The sequence below is a fragment of the Populus alba genome, chromosome 14 (genome assembly GCF_005239225.2).
Source record: "Populus alba chromosome 14, ASM523922v2, whole genome shotgun sequence".
Taxonomy (NCBI): Eukaryota; Viridiplantae; Streptophyta; class Magnoliopsida; order Malpighiales; family Salicaceae; genus Populus; species Populus alba.
Genome location: NC_133297.1, coordinates 1,153,022 through 1,169,976, shown reverse-complemented (window position 1 = coordinate 1,169,976; position 16,955 = coordinate 1,153,022). Strand labels below are relative to the sequence as shown.

General features: G+C 36.4%; 2 protein-coding genes across 3 annotated transcripts; one reads left to right on the top strand and one right to left on the bottom strand.

Annotated features, from left to right (window-relative positions):
• Window positions 1–1,038: 1,038 nt before the first annotated feature.
• Window positions 1,039–2,889, top strand: LOC118037068 (uncharacterized). The gene is made up of 3 exons (XM_035042956.2): window positions 1,039–1,886; window positions 1,983–2,094; window positions 2,190–2,889. Exons 1-3 carry the CDS (start codon window positions 1,392–1,394, stop codon window positions 2,831–2,833), a joined length of 1,251 nt encoding a protein of 416 aa, XP_034898847.1. The 5' UTR covers window positions 1,039–1,391; the 3' UTR covers window positions 2,834–2,889.
• LOC118037055 (pre-mRNA-processing protein 40A) lies at window positions 1,853–16,613 on the bottom strand. Of its 2 annotated transcripts, none has more exons than XM_035042941.2 (29): window positions 16,465–16,613; window positions 15,980–16,041; window positions 15,182–15,508; window positions 14,890–15,087; window positions 14,197–14,270; window positions 13,869–13,938; window positions 11,436–11,488; window positions 11,256–11,313; window positions 10,825–11,177; window positions 10,628–10,700; window positions 10,192–10,290; window positions 9,831–9,899; window positions 9,675–9,752; window positions 9,422–9,508; window positions 9,301–9,335; window positions 9,096–9,201; window positions 8,215–8,295; window positions 8,041–8,133; window positions 7,924–7,977; window positions 7,730–7,846; window positions 7,509–7,607; window positions 6,636–6,683; window positions 6,478–6,570; window positions 5,634–5,741; window positions 5,414–5,478; window positions 5,194–5,296; window positions 4,183–4,506; window positions 3,972–4,105; window positions 1,853–2,941 (listed from the first exon to the last, which is right to left on the bottom strand). In XM_035042941.2, the coding sequence occupies exons 2-29, from the start codon at window positions 16,010–16,012 to the stop codon at window positions 2,908–2,910; spliced, it is 3,066 nt and encodes a 1,021-aa protein (XP_034898832.1). In that variant the 5' UTR covers window positions 16,013–16,041; window positions 16,465–16,613; the 3' UTR covers window positions 1,853–2,907. The 2 variants fall into 2 exon arrangements, with proteins under 2 accessions (XP_034898832.1, XP_073260567.1); XM_073404466.1 differs by lacking the exon at window positions 16,465–16,613 and adding an exon at window positions 16,350–16,368.
• Between the last annotated feature and the right edge of the window lie 342 nt (window positions 16,614–16,955).

Here is a 16,955-nt window from a genome sequence, read left to right as displayed (position 1 = left end):
ATGATGATGCCGAGAAAATTATTACACATTTATATCTTACCAGCTTCTAAATCCGGGATTAACTTTATTAGTATTTCCACGGTTTGGGCCCCAATGAGCCAACGATTGAAAGTTGATGATGATGCCGTGAAAATCATAGCACATTTATATCTTTTCAGCTTCTAAATCCTGGATTTAAAAACCCGTTTGGAAACACGGTCGCACATGACACAACCCGTTTGGAAACGATGCTTTTAATTTTAGAAATGCAGGTCGTTCCACATGTCCAAACATGCCAAACAATTCAGTAAATTTTTTAAAAAAGAACAAGAATCTCAAAAGAAGCCGCCCTAAAATGAAACAAAAAGAAAAGGAAAAAAGGTGCCTTTACTTTTCATTTCCTCTGAAAATAAAGCAAAGTTATTGAAAATGTCCAGTCTATGGATTAGATTTGGGACATGGGAGAAAATTTGTCCCCCCTAGTCTAATTGTGCATAAATACTCCAAAGATAGGCACTCATGATAATTGGACTGATTGGTCAAATGGTGTTAATCAGAAAATATGCTTTCATTGCTGTATTAAACTAAGAACATTAAAAATAATAACAGTAACACAAGCACATAAGTCGGCAATCCATTGAACACCCTCTCCAAATGGACACAATTTTGTAGGGACCCTAAGCATACCTACTCTCATAAATGCATGTCTATCACAGAGGAAGGGTGGGATTGCACAAGGTCCGAAGCCTGCCAATAAGAACAAAAAATGACACCGCCAAAACAACACTCGGTTTTACAGGTTGATTTGGAAAATTTAAAATTTCAAATCTAACCAATTTTTAGGTTTTCAGTTGAATTAGACAAACTATTTACCCAATCAGAGCTATTTGACCTAGCCAGGTTTTTAATGACCAACCAAACCTCGTAAAAACCCGGTTGGATGGGTGCCTTCAAAAAATATAAAACAAAATGCTACTGATTTAAAAAAACTCATTATTCTAAATTCACCTGATGACTCGCAAATTGATAACTCAACAGTCCAAGTTCTTTTGTGAACCAGTCCCGGGCCAGGTGCAACAGTTATGATAGAAACCGCACACGTCCTCAACTTACGATTAAAGGTGATCTCGAACACAGGAGGGTGCCGCCAACAGTTAAGGCCGTATATAGCCTGGAGATGAATTACACGATGTCTCTATCCCTCACTATCCAGTATCCAATACTCAAATATCCGTTCCCCCTACTATTTCTACTCTAGTCAGGTCCCAAACCAACTGATATGCGCTGTCTATACCATTTAATGCAATACAACACCACTATAAATCTCATCATCTTTCCAAACAGATTACACAAGCACCCCACATCTCCATCTTACCACCTCTCCAGCCCCGGGCACTTGGAAACTTTCTCTAATGGCTATCACAGAAACAAAACCACCCAAGCAACTTCGAGAGATCCTTCAAGAGCAACAGGAATCTTTCACCCTAAATATTCACCTTCTAGAAAGAGGATATTCAAGAAAAAGCTCGAATTCAGAACATACCTTCAGTTGCTGCTATGGAAATTCAAGCAAGTCCCCGACGAGATCGATCAGTTGTGGTCTAAACACGACCAAAAAGCCACAACTTTCAAAGGTATTAAGAGCTGTCTTAAACCAGGTCATTTCCACAAAGAAGAGGCTAAGAATCAATGGTTCTAATCATGAAGATGGCAAACTAAATGTCAGTGAGAAGGGCAGGAATAACCAGCAAGTTCCAGAATTAGATAAATTTTCGTCGGCTAGCAGTGCAACAGTGTTTAATTCATGTTCTGAGAGTGAAGTTGAAGAAACGTCAACTTCATCGCAAAAGGATATCTTGTTCACAACAAACACTTCACAACTTCCCAACCTCCACAATCCACAGGAGGTAGAAAACCTTTAATTATTAGACAAAAGTTACATTTTTCATTCGTTTCTTTCCAAGGAATCACAGACTTGATTCACTTACTCACAAAGCTAACAGGCTACTGCAGATAGAAAGCTCCAACAGCAGTGTATAGAAGAAAGCAGGCAAATCAGCCCGGCATCAGTACTAGAACGGATTCCTTCTCATGGAAATTCCCCAATTCACAGCAGTTAGTCTCTTTATCTGCCATGAACACGGCGTACACTTGTACTTTTACTGTCAGCCTTTTAAACTTTTCTTGAAAATAAATTCTTGTTCTTACAGATAAAACAGAGGATTCCAGTACAACAGACGAAGAGAGTGCTTCAAAAACTAGAGTTATTTTACCCAAAAAATTTACAGAAGGCTGCATTTTATCAGCATCTCTCTGGGAAGTCCTTTTTTACTCACCAAATGAGAAACCAGTTTGTGGAGAAGCCACAGAGATACAAGAATTTGTCCTGTCTTATTTTTCTCCACAGTACTTGAAATCCAAAATGGTTCTGCAGCAAACAAAGCAACTTCTGTTTGATTATGTAAAGGAGATTGTTGAGACCCAAGAAAGGGAGGGGACGCCACAATGTCATCACCAGCAATTCTTGGGGCCAGAAGAGCTTGGAAAGATAATTGGTGAGAAAATGAAGCCATGGGATAAACAATCTGGCAATGAGTCAAACCTGACAAAATTGCTGAATTTGGATTTACTGAGTTCACAAGGCTGGAGTAATTATAAGCCAGAGAGAAGGGATAATGGGTTAGCAATTGAAGATACTGTTTTGGATTTACTGGATTCAGAACAAGACTGGAATGAGTATGGGCTACAGAGGAGGGAAACTGGATCAGAGATTGGAGATACTATTTTGGAAGAGCTTGTGAATGACATTGTAAGAAACATGATAGATTTCTCATCGCCAATTACCAGATGTTAAGCTTAAGCTAGCTTCAAAAATTAATTAATTCCCAACACTTTTGACTTTCTGCACCACTTTCCATCTCCCTGAATTCAGATATCAAACTCCGCTGCCATATGTTGTTTGCTGATAAAAACAAAACAAAAAAAAAATGGTAGGCATTCCATTTAATGGTTACTTTCACATCCATTTTATTCAATATAATAAAATAAGGACACTTTCAAGCAGTAATCACCATCCATGAGTCTAGAACTTCTAGCATTAACCATGTATCTTTCACTGTAAATCACAAAAACCCACTCACACAGCACATAAGGTCAATCAGAAGGGCTGCCAAGCCATCATATGGCTGTATGGGTACCACACTTCCATGAGCCGACCCTAGATTACTCTAGTTCCAGTCATAGGAAAAGGAAGCAAAAGGAGTGTTCACAAAGTGATTGACTAGTGGATACTGATGTTTCACCCACCAAAAGTAAAACAAATAATTGAAAGCTAAGACATATTGTGGGTATCTCTGATTATGTGTGAAAGTTGCAGCTTGTTCCACAACCACACTAACAATCTGTTGTAGAAATATGACAATATTCACTTTTGGTTCCTCATCTTTCACTTCCCATTTGTTCTTCATCATTTCTTATGAGTTAGGTTTTATCTTATCTCTCTCTTTTTTTAATAGAGGGCTTTTGAATGATCCAGTCCTGAAGTTTTGATTATAGCCGAGTTGAATTAATCATTATTCTTGAAACAAGAACAAAATTAGGACTATCCATTTCCCTTGGAAACCTTTTAGCTTCCATTTATGTTCTTCTAATTCCAATTTCTTGTTGAATTATTCCAGCCAAAGTAAAATTTATCCCCTAACCTTTTCAAGCCAAAGTCATAATCATGGTTCCTGATACCAAAGTCAAAAGCAACACTTTACTCGTCCTATCAAATCAGCAGTTCTTAAGGCCAGCCAAATTTCAGAATCTATGAAGTTCATATCATTTCCAAAACAGTACTATGCACAGTAATTTGTTGCAACAAATCAAACGCACAAGGAAAACACAGAAAAATATATCCAGCATATACCAAGGACAAGCTATGAAATGCTCATTTGTAGTTGGTGCATTTGGAGTAACAATCTGTAAAACAAAAGGAAATAAGGAACTACCGGATTTCCACATCATCGCCAAGCTCCCCATCTTCAAGCTCGTCATTGCTGCCATTTCTGCGGGATCCATCACGGTGATCTCTCTTGTGCCTTTTATGCTGGCTTTCACCATCTGATTCAGGTGTGTATGTGTGCTGCACAGAAATATCACCAAGAAAATCAGAACATTTTTCTCAGAAGTTAAACAACAAATGGGCCACTAGAATTTTACCTTTCTAGATTTTTTACGGTCACTGCTATGCTTGCGTGATTTTTTAGACTCCTCTTTCTCATCCTTATCAGAATTTACATCATCAATGGCACTTTGATGCCGTTTCCGGTGTTTCCTATCTTTGTCCTTTTCCCTCTTTTTGTCATCCTTGTGGCCATAACCATCACTTGCATCGACATTTTCACCATCTGTTTCATTCTTTTTTGTCCGTTGCTTTCCTTTTTCCCTTTCACGTTCTTTCTCTTTCTCTTTCTCCTTCTCCTTCTCCTTCCTCTCCTTCTCTTTTCTCTTGTCTTTTTCCTCTCTCTCTTTCTCCTTCCTGGCCTGTCAAAAGTGAGAGAAAAAACAAACAAATCAAGAAATTAAATAGCATAACTGGCATTATTTACAGGGGGGAAAGCTCAGACAGATTATCTAGGGTAGCAGCTTCCACATTCAGGTTCTTGTGCACTCTCATCTAAGCTCAGGTTCCTGTGCACTCTTATCTACAAGGCAAACTGAGGGGGTGTTGGGAAGTATGGAAGCAGTTTCTTTTCAAAGTATTTTTTTCTCGGAAATGCATCAAAATAATATTTTTTTTATTTTTTAAAAAAATATTTTTAATATCAGCACATCAAAACAATCTGAAAACATAAAAAAAAAAAAAAATTTTAAGGAAAAAAAAATTCATAATTTGCCCGGCCCCATTTGGAATGCAATACCAAACGGGGGCTGAATTTCCATACCATGACAAGGATGTGATATTTTTATTTCTAATGGCAGTGCATTCAGATAGAAAGTGGTTCCTTGTACAGGAAACCCTTCTCTTATCAAATATGCTGAAAGGTCAATCAAAAGAATAAATTTGAAGTATGGAGGTAATTATTAGCCCTACATGAGCTAAGCACTTCAAATTTGTTTGACAAGTCATGCACAAAACGCCACAAAAAGAACCAGAAGAAACAGTTAACAGCCATATGAAATGACAGAATCACACCAGCTTAGCTAGATATACTAACAAAATATAAGTACCTTTTCTTCCTCACGCTTGCGTTCCTTCTCTTTGGCCTTTTCCTGTAAGTGTGTGACATATTCTTCAAAAATTTCCTTACTCAAACTCTCTTCCCCAATTGACCTATAAAAGAAAAATCAACACGATGAAATGCACAGGGAGGTGGGTGTAAACAGGTTCTCAAAGATAAATGATTAGCAGGTCATCTTCAAAGAGGGAGGTGGGAGTAAGCTGCAATACCTGTATTCCTGGCTCTCCTCAAAAAGCGGTTTGCAATCCTCCCAGTTAGAAGAAGGAGTTACTTCCTATAAGAGAGCATAATATTAACAGGTCAGATTGGATAACGAAGAAAATATATCAATGTTTCTTTCTTTACTGTTCTTTTTTGCCAATAGAAGATGATCCAAAGATTGTAAAACAGAACTGAGATCACAACATTTTCAAAATATTTTTGATATACCTTAAGAGTATACAGTAATTTAGTGAAATCATCAGCAAGACGTTGCTGTTTTTTAGCTTCTTTCTCCTCCTTCTCCTTGGCTCTTTCAACTAGCTCCTCGTATAAAAGCTTCAAAGTAGAGTGCAAACAAAATCTTAAGTAAGATTAACCACTGTGTGCAGTCTTACTTGATCATTGCAGTAAAGCTTCAATATGAGATCACCTCATTAATGAAACAGTAATTGGGGTGCTCAAATCTAGCCATTTACTACAAGTGACTAGTAGAAAGTGACACTTCATAGTAAATGAAGCATTAGTGAAATACCCATGTAAGGCATATGAACAACATATTCATGACCTGCATGTGTGTTTTTGTGGCCCCAAAAGGCAGGACAAAGTGTTAACCAAAAGAAAAACAAGATGAGGTCCAGGGCAATGTTAGGCCACATTCATGCTCGTTAAGCAGAATCGTGCTAATAATGGAGCAGTGATTCACTCTCAAGTTATAATAGAACTTCATCAGATAGCATAAGAGATGAGGTGCATTAGAAATAATTTCCTCAAAACTTGCATGCATCCATGCATCAAAAGCTTACTATATAACTTTTCATCATGGCAAACCACCATTGCCATCTCAACAATCTTAGATTCTCACAGGACTATCACCAATATTAAAAAGTTCAATAACAGTTTGAAGGCTGTGCAGGCAGACTTCTGGTTTCATATAGAAGAGGATGAATTCTACAGGTTTAATGTGATTGCTCCTTTGGAAAACAAGACATTTTTCTCATTGACCATAAACCTTCAATTTCCAGCTCGCAATACCTTTTTGAGAAAACCAGGAGGAAAACATAAAATGTAATACCTTTAGGTTGATATCTGATATTGGTGGAGAACCAATATCATCAGCAACAGCACCCTTGAAGTCTTCAAATGTCCATGTTGACACCATGGTAATCTGCACATGTAAGGGTTCCAGATTTAGAAGGGGGCTGTGAGAAGAAGAAGCATTTATTATCTTACCTTGCCCAGCTTCATTGCATCCTTTATTCGAGTTTTATCATCATGATACTGTCAATACAAAAAAGGAAAGGTTAGACATGTGTGTAGCAGGTTTCAACTGTTTCAGGCAGAAAATATAGACAAAACCAGTTATGTGAATATAAAGAAAGTAGATTAAATATACAGTGAATAATTTGAATATATGGGTTATAACAGAAACAAAATTTCACATCAATAAAATATATATATTGATGGAGTGAGGGCAACAAAAGATTGTGTTTACTAGTTAAATTATATACCACTGAGAACTGATGAACTTGGAACTATATAATAGCACAAATAACAAGCTTAAAGCAGTGCTAAGACTGGTATTTTGCAACTGAAACTGGTAAAAAACATGAAAATTTGATGCAAGAGGGTTGCAAAATCAAGGTCATCAATCAAAACTATCACATGAAAAAAATACTAACATAAGTTATACAATCTACATTTCTGTACTTTTTGTTATATTGCAGGTCAAGATTCAAATTTAACCCATGCCGATGCTTCCCACCTAAGCAATGCACAAGGAGCATATACTATATTACTTTCTATCCCAACATATAATCAACTAGAAACAAGAAGCCATGAGTTGGAGGGACATGTGGACCAGCTATGCCAGAAAAAAAATTCTAAATCCAAAAGAAGAAAAGATGTAAACTGACTGTCTGGTGTCATGATTATATTAGAACAAAACCACACATGTTGACACAAAAGATTGATGTTGTCTGATTTGGCAAGAGTAATGAAACCATAAATCCTCTTACTAAAACTAATATATGCAAGTCCCAATCTTAAAAGATTGAAAAAAACAATTCATCATAGACAGCAGGAGTCAGAAATGAGACAAGTTACTTGTTTCTCTAGTTCCTCAGAAACATCCTCAAACAGATCTTTTGGTTTTGAGCCAGAAGTGTTTGTTGCAATGGCCTGATATTGAGGCAAATCCTTAACCTACAACCAAAAGAGAAAATAATGAACTAACAAGTTCAGATCCAGATATCAGGTACAATTTTCCTCCCATCTTTCATTTAATTCTTCTTCGTGTATTTCACAAAAACAAATGAAAATGGCACCTTCAAACAATAGTCAAGCCAGTGAGTTTTAGCTGTAAGGGAGCCAGAAGCAACATGTTCTTCCAACAATTTGCGAAATTCATCACGATTTTTCCTTTCAGCCCGTCTCAATTGTTCCTTTTATTTAGAAAAAAAAACAATGAGGTAAGAAAATACAACTGAAGAGAAAAAATTACAACATAAATAAACGGTACCTTCTGTATCTTCTTTTGTTCCTCTTCCTCTTTCTCCAAGTCACGAATATAGTCCTGCCAATACCAATATCAGCACCTAGTTCACAACGATAAATTGAATTACAAGTGAGAACATACCTGGAAAATGAGTAAACGGTCAAGTTTTTCAAGACACAAGCACCGCTCATCATCCTCTAAGCGATCTTGAATTTTCCGCCATTGGCTGTTGGCCTGAAAATGGAAGACTAATCATGCCAAGGTCCAGAAGTAAAAAAACATTGCTATATTTTGTTTATGTCCCTTGAGAAATACCTTGATGAAATCACAGGACTCTAGAAATTTTCTATATTCTGCTACATTCCTCCTACGGTCCTCAGCAGCCTTCTCCTTTTCCTGCATCACAAGTCAAAACATAAACATGTAAGAAAAGGACGGTATTCATAGTACAATTAGCCATCCAAGCTTGCATCTGAAATGAGAATGACAGATTAAACACCAAGAACATAGCAGCATGACTGATGTTTCTCCCAGTGAAAAAAGATTAACACCATCCAGAAATACAAATGCCTCTTAGGGTGTGCCGCTATAACAGAATAAGTGATGCACTGATTGAATCTTATAAGCATTGACTGAGAAATACAAGATCTAAATGTAAAGACATTATTGGATTTCTACATGAAGAGAAACAAATGGAGTTTCTGTTATGAACATACATTCAATAGCAATTTGATACAACAGAGCTTGGGTGCTAGAATAAAATTCCACATAGAAACCCTAATGAAATTCATTTTCTCCATTTTTTCTTTCACTGCACGTGAAATGAGCATGCGCAATGTTCTTCCAAAATCAATGTAAATTAATCAAAGTTTTGCTCCAAGAAACCCAGCTATCTTTTAACCAGTAATAAAACTTGTGAATTCTAGCTTTCAATTAAAATAAAGAAGCGTACAAGTTTTGATTGGAAGTTCTAGAAACCTATTAAGTCAGGATTGGAACTGCCAAACTTCAAGTTTCAAAACTTTTACTGTTTGTAAGCCATGTAGAGTAAAGACTTTTTATCCAAGAAAAAAGATATGTATATAATATCACCTATATGTCTCATGTCACCTTGAGGCAATTTCATGTCTATATAATATAGAAAAAGATTCACATTTACACTTCACCTATATGTATATAGGTGTGCAAATATTTACCTTCCTCTCAAGTTCCACAATGTAGCTGTCAAAAAGATCCTCTCGGTCTCTAGCTCTCTCAAGAGCTTTGTACCGTTCATCATTTTCAAACAGACTTATAGCTTTGCTGAAATAACAGGGTGTAAGTTAAAACAATAGTAAACTACACTCTACAGCAAAATAAACTAGATATCAAACTTTTCTTTGAATAGACTGAAACTTCAACCTCCACTTCATGGATGAAGTCAATTCCTTAGACTCCTGAAACAGATTAAACCATCAAAAAGCATTATAAAATCAGATATGAGAGAGAAAACAAGAAGACAATTTAATTATATGCGACATACTTCCAACATCTTGGCGAACTCTTCCCGAGCCTTTTTCTGTCTTATGCGCCTCTCCTCAGCTTCTAGTTTTTTCCTTTGACCTAAGTACTAAAGCAAATAAATAATCAAATTGACATCAGAATGGCATGAATTGAAACATCAATGCACATATAGAAAAGTATATGCAATCAGAACCACTCAAATCCAGTTCAATCACAACAGATTCTCATTAATTTATGCCAAAAGTTGCATATAAGATTGATATGAGGCTTACCTCATTAAATGCTTGCTTTCGCTCACCAAGAGTTTTTAAAGCAGCATATCTTTTGTCATTAATGATCTCTCTCATCGTCTAACATCAAATTCCCACATTAATGACATTCATTTAATGAAGAAAATAGATGGTAAGAATAATAAATAACAACGATACCTGCTCCCAAGTCCAGTCAGACTGGACATTTGCGGATTCTAGAAGAGCTTTGAATGCATTTTTTGCCTCCTGAACATATCAAACATGTAAGTGAAAATAAATTAACATGATGATAATGAATATTAAATAATAAAATACTCTACCCCACAAGGGAGAGAAGATGGTTATAATGATGACTAAAAGAAGCATTACATATTGAGCATTGCAGTTTTGTTGCATTATTTTCCTTTCAGAAGCATATTCCCACACAGAATCAACATAGTTTCCCATATATGAAAATAGTTAAGTGTGATACATTATTCAAGATTTACTTGTCAAGAAAAGTAGGGATGGGGGCAACAAGTAAATTTTAAGTTGATACCAGCTTGTTGGCGAATACTAAAGGTTCCTCATCTGGGGTCTTCTCCTCCAAAGGACTGGCATTAGTTTTTCCCAAATCCACCGATACTTTATTGAATTCCTGTGGTGATGTAATACAGAAGTCAAAAAACAACAATCTAACATTCAGATTTCATTGTGCATGCCAACTCTTGAAAATTAGTGTGTTTGCCACAGGAGTATGTTTACTCAGCAGCCTTGTTTTAATATGAAAACCAGGACACAGGTCCATGGATTTTCAATGCCTTTTTTTCTTTCAAAACAATGACTTTTAAAGGATTTAAGCATGAATATATATTACAGACATACAACAGGTTTTGTGATGCTCTTTTTTCCACAACATACAATTGGCAGTGTGGTTAAAACATGCAAATCCAGCTTGTAAAATTCATAAATAGCCTGTAAAGAATTAGCCATACCGCAGTATCCATCATAGCTGCTCCATCTACAGAATTTGCAGCACTTTGAGATAATAGATTATCAATGCTACTCCTGCAATTGTTCAAGTATGTATTAACAGGGTTTGATTTTAATTTTTTTTTTTTTGTGTGTGTGTGGGGGGGGGGGGGGTTCTTATTACAAAACACATCATCAAAAACTAAAAAGAGGTCCATACAGTGATGTCGTCTTTGCATCAACTGCTGCAGCAGGAGCTCCAGTACCTACTGAAACAGCAGTGGGTAAAGGAGTCACAGAGGGTTGGACACCTACAGCACTAGCTGTGGTAGAATGTGCAACAGGAAGAGCTGGTGATCCAGAAACTACCACTGGGGGTGGATTAGCAACAGCAGCGACTGAAATTGGGCTTGAAGAGACCCCTGGTAGCATCACAGAGCTAGAGCTAGCCGAAATAGCTGTGGTGGATGTTTCACTTGAGGTAACAGCAACAGCAGTTGGGACATTTGAAGCTGTGTCGGTTTCTGATTGATTCCCCTGGCCAACTGTTTGTTGCGCCTGTTCACGAGCCATCTGGAAGCAAGCGTTTAGGAGGAGAAAATCGGAAATGCCACAGCAGGGAAACAAATAATAAAAATTACACAAGCATACCTTCAATTCCTCAGGAATTGACCACTTAGATTGCTTTGTAACCTTGTTGTAGTAATACCTGTAAACACCACCCCCAGATTAAAAAGTGATCTTGTTGAAAAAGAAAGAAGAAATACTAGAAAGCACTCCTAAAAACTCTTAGGTGTACAAAAATAAAATAATAATGGAATCGAAACATACTTCTTCCCCTCTTGAGTTGTGAATTCCTTCCAAACAGTCGATGCATCAGCCCTCTGTTAAAATGACAGCAATTATCAGATGAAGAAGCAAGATCAGTTTCAGAAAATAAAAGGAAAGAACAGTTGATATCACAAATATAAAAAACCTTCAACAGCTACAAAGAAAGGTAACTATGCATAAGAATGATGAAACTGAGGATAAAAAAGGGAAAAATAACATGTTCTTATGGCTTAAAGATAAACTATAACTCTACAAGAAAAGCAATAATACAGCAGTAAGTGAAAGCAACAAAATCATAAACATCAAGAATAAAATTAAGCATACCATGGACAAAGAAATGTGCAATGGAAAAAAAAAACCCTGTGATTCAATGTAAACAATGAAAAGTAACATTTTCTGAATTATGTTGCTCAAGGAAAGCTTACCATGCCACCACCTTCAGTGATAGTTTGTGTATTTTTTTCATTCAAAACTCACTCAAAATTGTATCCAGCCGATATTCAGTTCCTGATTTTTAATAAATAATCACCACAATGTGAAATTATAACTCCCCATGTGCAACATTTGCTTGCACATATCTACAGTTGCATAAGGACTCACTAGCTATAAAACCAACCAGATCTTAGAAATTTCACATGACATGACCAAATGGGGCCCATTTCTAGTACAATCCAGATGGTTTAACCCAGTAACAACAGTTTCTAGAAGTGTGGAAATGTAAAACTTCCTCTTAAGTGAGGATCTTTGATTCAAACCCTCACTTGGAAGAATTATATAGGTTTGGCAAAAGGAAGAAAACGAAAATCAATTAAAAAAGTTATTAAGTCATTCATAGTAACATGTCTTGATTGAAAGACTTGACCCTCTCTAAGAAGAATTACATAGGTTTGGCAAAAGGAAAAAACGAAAATCAATTAAAAAAAGTTATTACTTCATTCATTCATAGTAACATGTCTTGATTGAAAGACCTCGCCTTTGTGAAGAGGAAAATGTGATAAAGTTAAGTGATTGCATCTACATGTAAAAACAGTGAGTATTCTGATATTAGATAAAAAGAGGAAAAGTCTCATGAAGCCATAAAGTAGAACTTCAGCGCATCCAGATTAAGTCAAATTAAACCCTCCCTTAATACTTCTTAGTTATCAATTTCACAAGCTTCTAGATGCAACATCATTTTTTGGGTACGAGATACAATCCAATGTTCAGAAACTAGTATCCATTATCATTACAACAAAGGAAACTGAGGTTGTTGTAGAATCACAACAAAAAGGGTCCAACCAAGAACAATATTTTTTCCACAGTATCCAGGCCAACCAGGACTCTAAACTCTGTTAAGAAAGGCACCAAGCAGTATATACCAGGTCAGCAACTACAACCAGAGATGCAAACATGCCCAACATACAAAATCACAAACAGGCTGTTCCTTCAACACCTTTGTGTGAACACTTTTATTTCTCATAGGCGCAATCAGACTTCTTAGGTATCATAAAGCTACATCTTTGGAAAAGCAATAATCATACTCCAATTTCCCTTGTAATTAGATCAACACTTTTTCACTATTCACAAGGGCCTTCTTTAGGACGGGGGTAGACTAAACTAGGCATCCCTTTTAATGCATAAAATATTGGTGCCTGTAAAAACCCTACTTAAAACACAAATTAACCTTTAAATTATCTAAAGAAGTGAAATACAGAATTAAGAGGAAACACTGTTGAGCCAAGCATTTTATACCTCTGAAAGAGGAGAGAACTATTCAGAAATCAAAGCCATTGAAAGTCGTACAAGAAAAAACAATGCATACAAGTTTTGAAAACCAAAAACAACAAAAAACACTAGGACCTAAAGTAAACAGCATAATGACTAAAGAGAAACAAAAGGTAGCGCGAGAATAATGGCAAAACAGCCAGCTAAGTAGACTATAATTATCTTACACAGATCATTAACCAGTAGGAGCATGAAACTACAACAAATGAGATTCATGAATAAAGAAATAGATAGATGCTATTTGAGATGAGCAACCATTCTCATTCTAAACTTTTGAGTAAAATGAACTGGTAAAGCCCAAAGTTGGTTATGCACACCACCAACCATAGCTTCTGCATAAAATTTTGCCCAATGACAAGTAGAATGGAAATAACAAAATGTTTCCTGCATTGAGAAAGTGAAATCCAGTCTTGAAAGTAAGCATATAGGGCAGTCATTAAATTTCTCCAGACTTGCCATGAAATCTACAGACAAGTAAAGAAACATGCAAAGAAAAGGAGATCTCGAATAAAATAATTTTGATCAACTTAGGGACAGCTACAATTGCAACATCTATCCAAGGAACACCGTTTGTATGTATATCAAACGATATCAAAGGCCTGTACAGTAGATAACAGAGACAACATTTTTAAGTTATTCAGATTATAGCTGCTCAGGAATACAGCTCACCTCAATTGGCGTCATCAATTCAAAGGGCTTATCCCAACTAGATTGTTTTGTTCTCCTGTTGTAATAATACCTGGCAAAATATACTCATTAGTTATTAGTTATCGAATTGTACTACAAGGAACAGGAACATCCTATTGCAAGGGAAGGATTTGTTGGACCATAATAATTATTTGGGTTGTTTTAACTTGTATGCAAGTGGCATATACCAAACATCTGAAATATTGTAAGAAACCATAATCTATTAAGAAGAAAGCATTTTTAGAGGCCAGCATTTTGAATACCAGAGCAGGAGATAAGAAGTGATGATGTGGTAAAAACACAAACATACCTCCTCCCATCAGACGCTGTATGTTCCTGCCAATCACTCAAAGACTGTTGACTATTGCTAGGAACAGCTACTGTCTGAAATTCCATATAAACAGTTAAGCATGGCTAACCAAATCCTGACAAACAGTAGCTGCGTGGGTAAAAGATAATTTATGGAGCAAATAACTTAGCATGGATCTGTAGACTATATAGATGCATTTTTCCATTGAAAAAAATATATATATTTCTCAATATAAGGAAAAACCAACACAACATCCACTGGCGGAATAAGTTCTTACAAAAGTTTACTTGCTGAGATACAATTAAAATCAGCTTACTCTACTTCTATAAAATTTCCGCATTCAAAATCAGAGCACATAGCATTTTGATCATACCTATGATACTATACCTGAGGAGCATGCATGTCATTATGTTGAAAAGATTAACATCCAGGGAAGCTCATAAAATTTTGAACAAATTCAAAGTAATGTCATTCTCAAACATTTCTACCATGATTAACAACAAACTGTCATCTTATCCAAATTTATTTGACCATGCAATTTATTAAAAACAAGGTTCTTAAATATGCATCCAGTTACATGAATAAGAATCTTTGAGGAATCATCAACAGCACCACTTCATAAAGAGTTTTTAGAAGATGAAACATGAATAATGAAATAAATATGAGAGGGAGAGAGGGAGAGAGGAAGCTTACTGAATCTGAGGAAGAAGATATAGAAGGCTGGGCAACAGCAGGCTGGACTGGGGGAACAAGTGAAGCACCATGACTTCCAGAGGACAACCAAGGTTGTCCCCCCATAGGTACAACATGTCCATGCATTTGAGACATTGGTGGGAACTGGGGCAATGCACTGGCACTGTTTTGTGTCAGGCCAAAAGAAGATGGTGCAAACTGAAACGATGCAAAACTTCAGAAGTAAGTCCAAAAGACATCCCATGAAATAAGCCAATAAACAAAGAGAAGAAATCTGTTGATGAGTTCTTACGGCATATGGTGAGGAATTAGGAACTCCAGAGGTGCCAACCACATGCATATGATTATTTAATGGAGGGGCAGTTTGCTGGGGCTGCGATGATGTCAGAGGCCTGTTTAGTTGACCATAAGGCATTGATAAAGCCTGTGCCGAAGGTGCCCCAGGCTGATTTGGCCATGGCGGTAACTGCTGGATTGGTTGAGAAAACTGCAGGTGCTGACTTTGAGCAGCTGGCATCCCAACATGTGGAGAAGGCATACCTTGTCCAACTGGCCGAAACTGTTGGGAAGCCACCTGAATGAATGGCTGTCCTTGCTGTGTCGGAACCATTGGTCGAAACTACAAGGATTTATCCATAACATCCATAAAAATCAGATAATACTACCAACAATAAAACTCACCAAACACAAGGAGAAAAAAAAATTAATTGCACAGAAAAGGGTGAACTAAAAGATCCAGCTATAGGAGGCTGGAGCAGCGAATCCACCAAGACACGCATCCACAGGTGGAGAGAGGGAAAAAACTTGAATATCTTGTTTCCCATACAACTTAGCAGCCAAGGGCCACTTGCGAAAAATATCCAAACATTAACCGTTTCCAATTATATAAGCAAACTCTAGTGATAGTCCACCGCTAAACAAATGACCTTTAGAGTCGGCCAAAACCAAACCCAGCTTAAATTTTTCAAAATCTTGCACAATATGTATTATTGCAATATGGCAGACACAATCACACAAAAACAAGCAGCCTATTAAAGCTGAGCCATCTATTAAAAAAGAAAAAAAGTTGAATGAGATTTTTTACAGCTACCTGTCCACCAGAAGATTGAGGATTACTGGCCATTCCAGCACATACACGAACCTTATCAACGGCTGCGTAAATTATAATGATATAATCAATAACCACTCATTAGAGACAGGAATCATTAGCTAAAAACTTGCAGCCACAAACAAAGCAAAATAATTAAACAGACAGACAGACAGCGCCGAATAATAATTAAGCTAACGTTCCAAAAAAAAAATTAATAATACCAATTAACTGTCTTCACCCTAAGAAATCAAAACCTTGATAATTTCGAGAGCATAATTTTTGTTACGTAAGAGAATGTTAATCATGAACCACTTGGAAATGCGAAGGAAAAATTATTATTCGAGTAACCAAACAAGAGGTGATTACGTACATTATTTCGAGTTTTTCAATTTTCGTTGTCAGTTTTCCAAGTAAGCAAACAGAGTAAGCAAGTACAAGAAGGAAATCGCACGAAGTGGAGAAGAAAGAAGAGAAAGAAGCATTACTTGTAGTTGGCAGGGAAGAATTCAAGAGAGTCAAAAATGGCAGATCTCTCAACGCGCGAGTCTCAGTGCTAGGGTTTAAGAGGAAAATAGGAGCGCAGAGGATTTTGATTTGGTTGAGATGGTTAAAATCAAGTAGGCATGTGTTTTTTTTCCGGTGGTAGTTCTTGTTTCCCTGATCTACCCCTGCATTTGGCTGATTTTGCAATCATCAACCGCCACGGGGGTTTAACAAATTTTTAGAGCATAATTTTTAAAATGTTTTTAAAATTATTTTTTTTTTTAAGAAATACTAAATTTATGTTTATAATTATTGGTTTTAATGTATTGATATAAAAAAAATAAAATAAAAAATATAAATAAAATTATTTTAATATATTTTTAATTAAATTCTAATGGATCTCCATTTCAGCCATGTTTCTAAGCAGAAACTAAAAAGATTGTGGAGTAAATTCAGACAGAAGAGCAGATTTTTTTAAAAAGGGAGTCAAAAC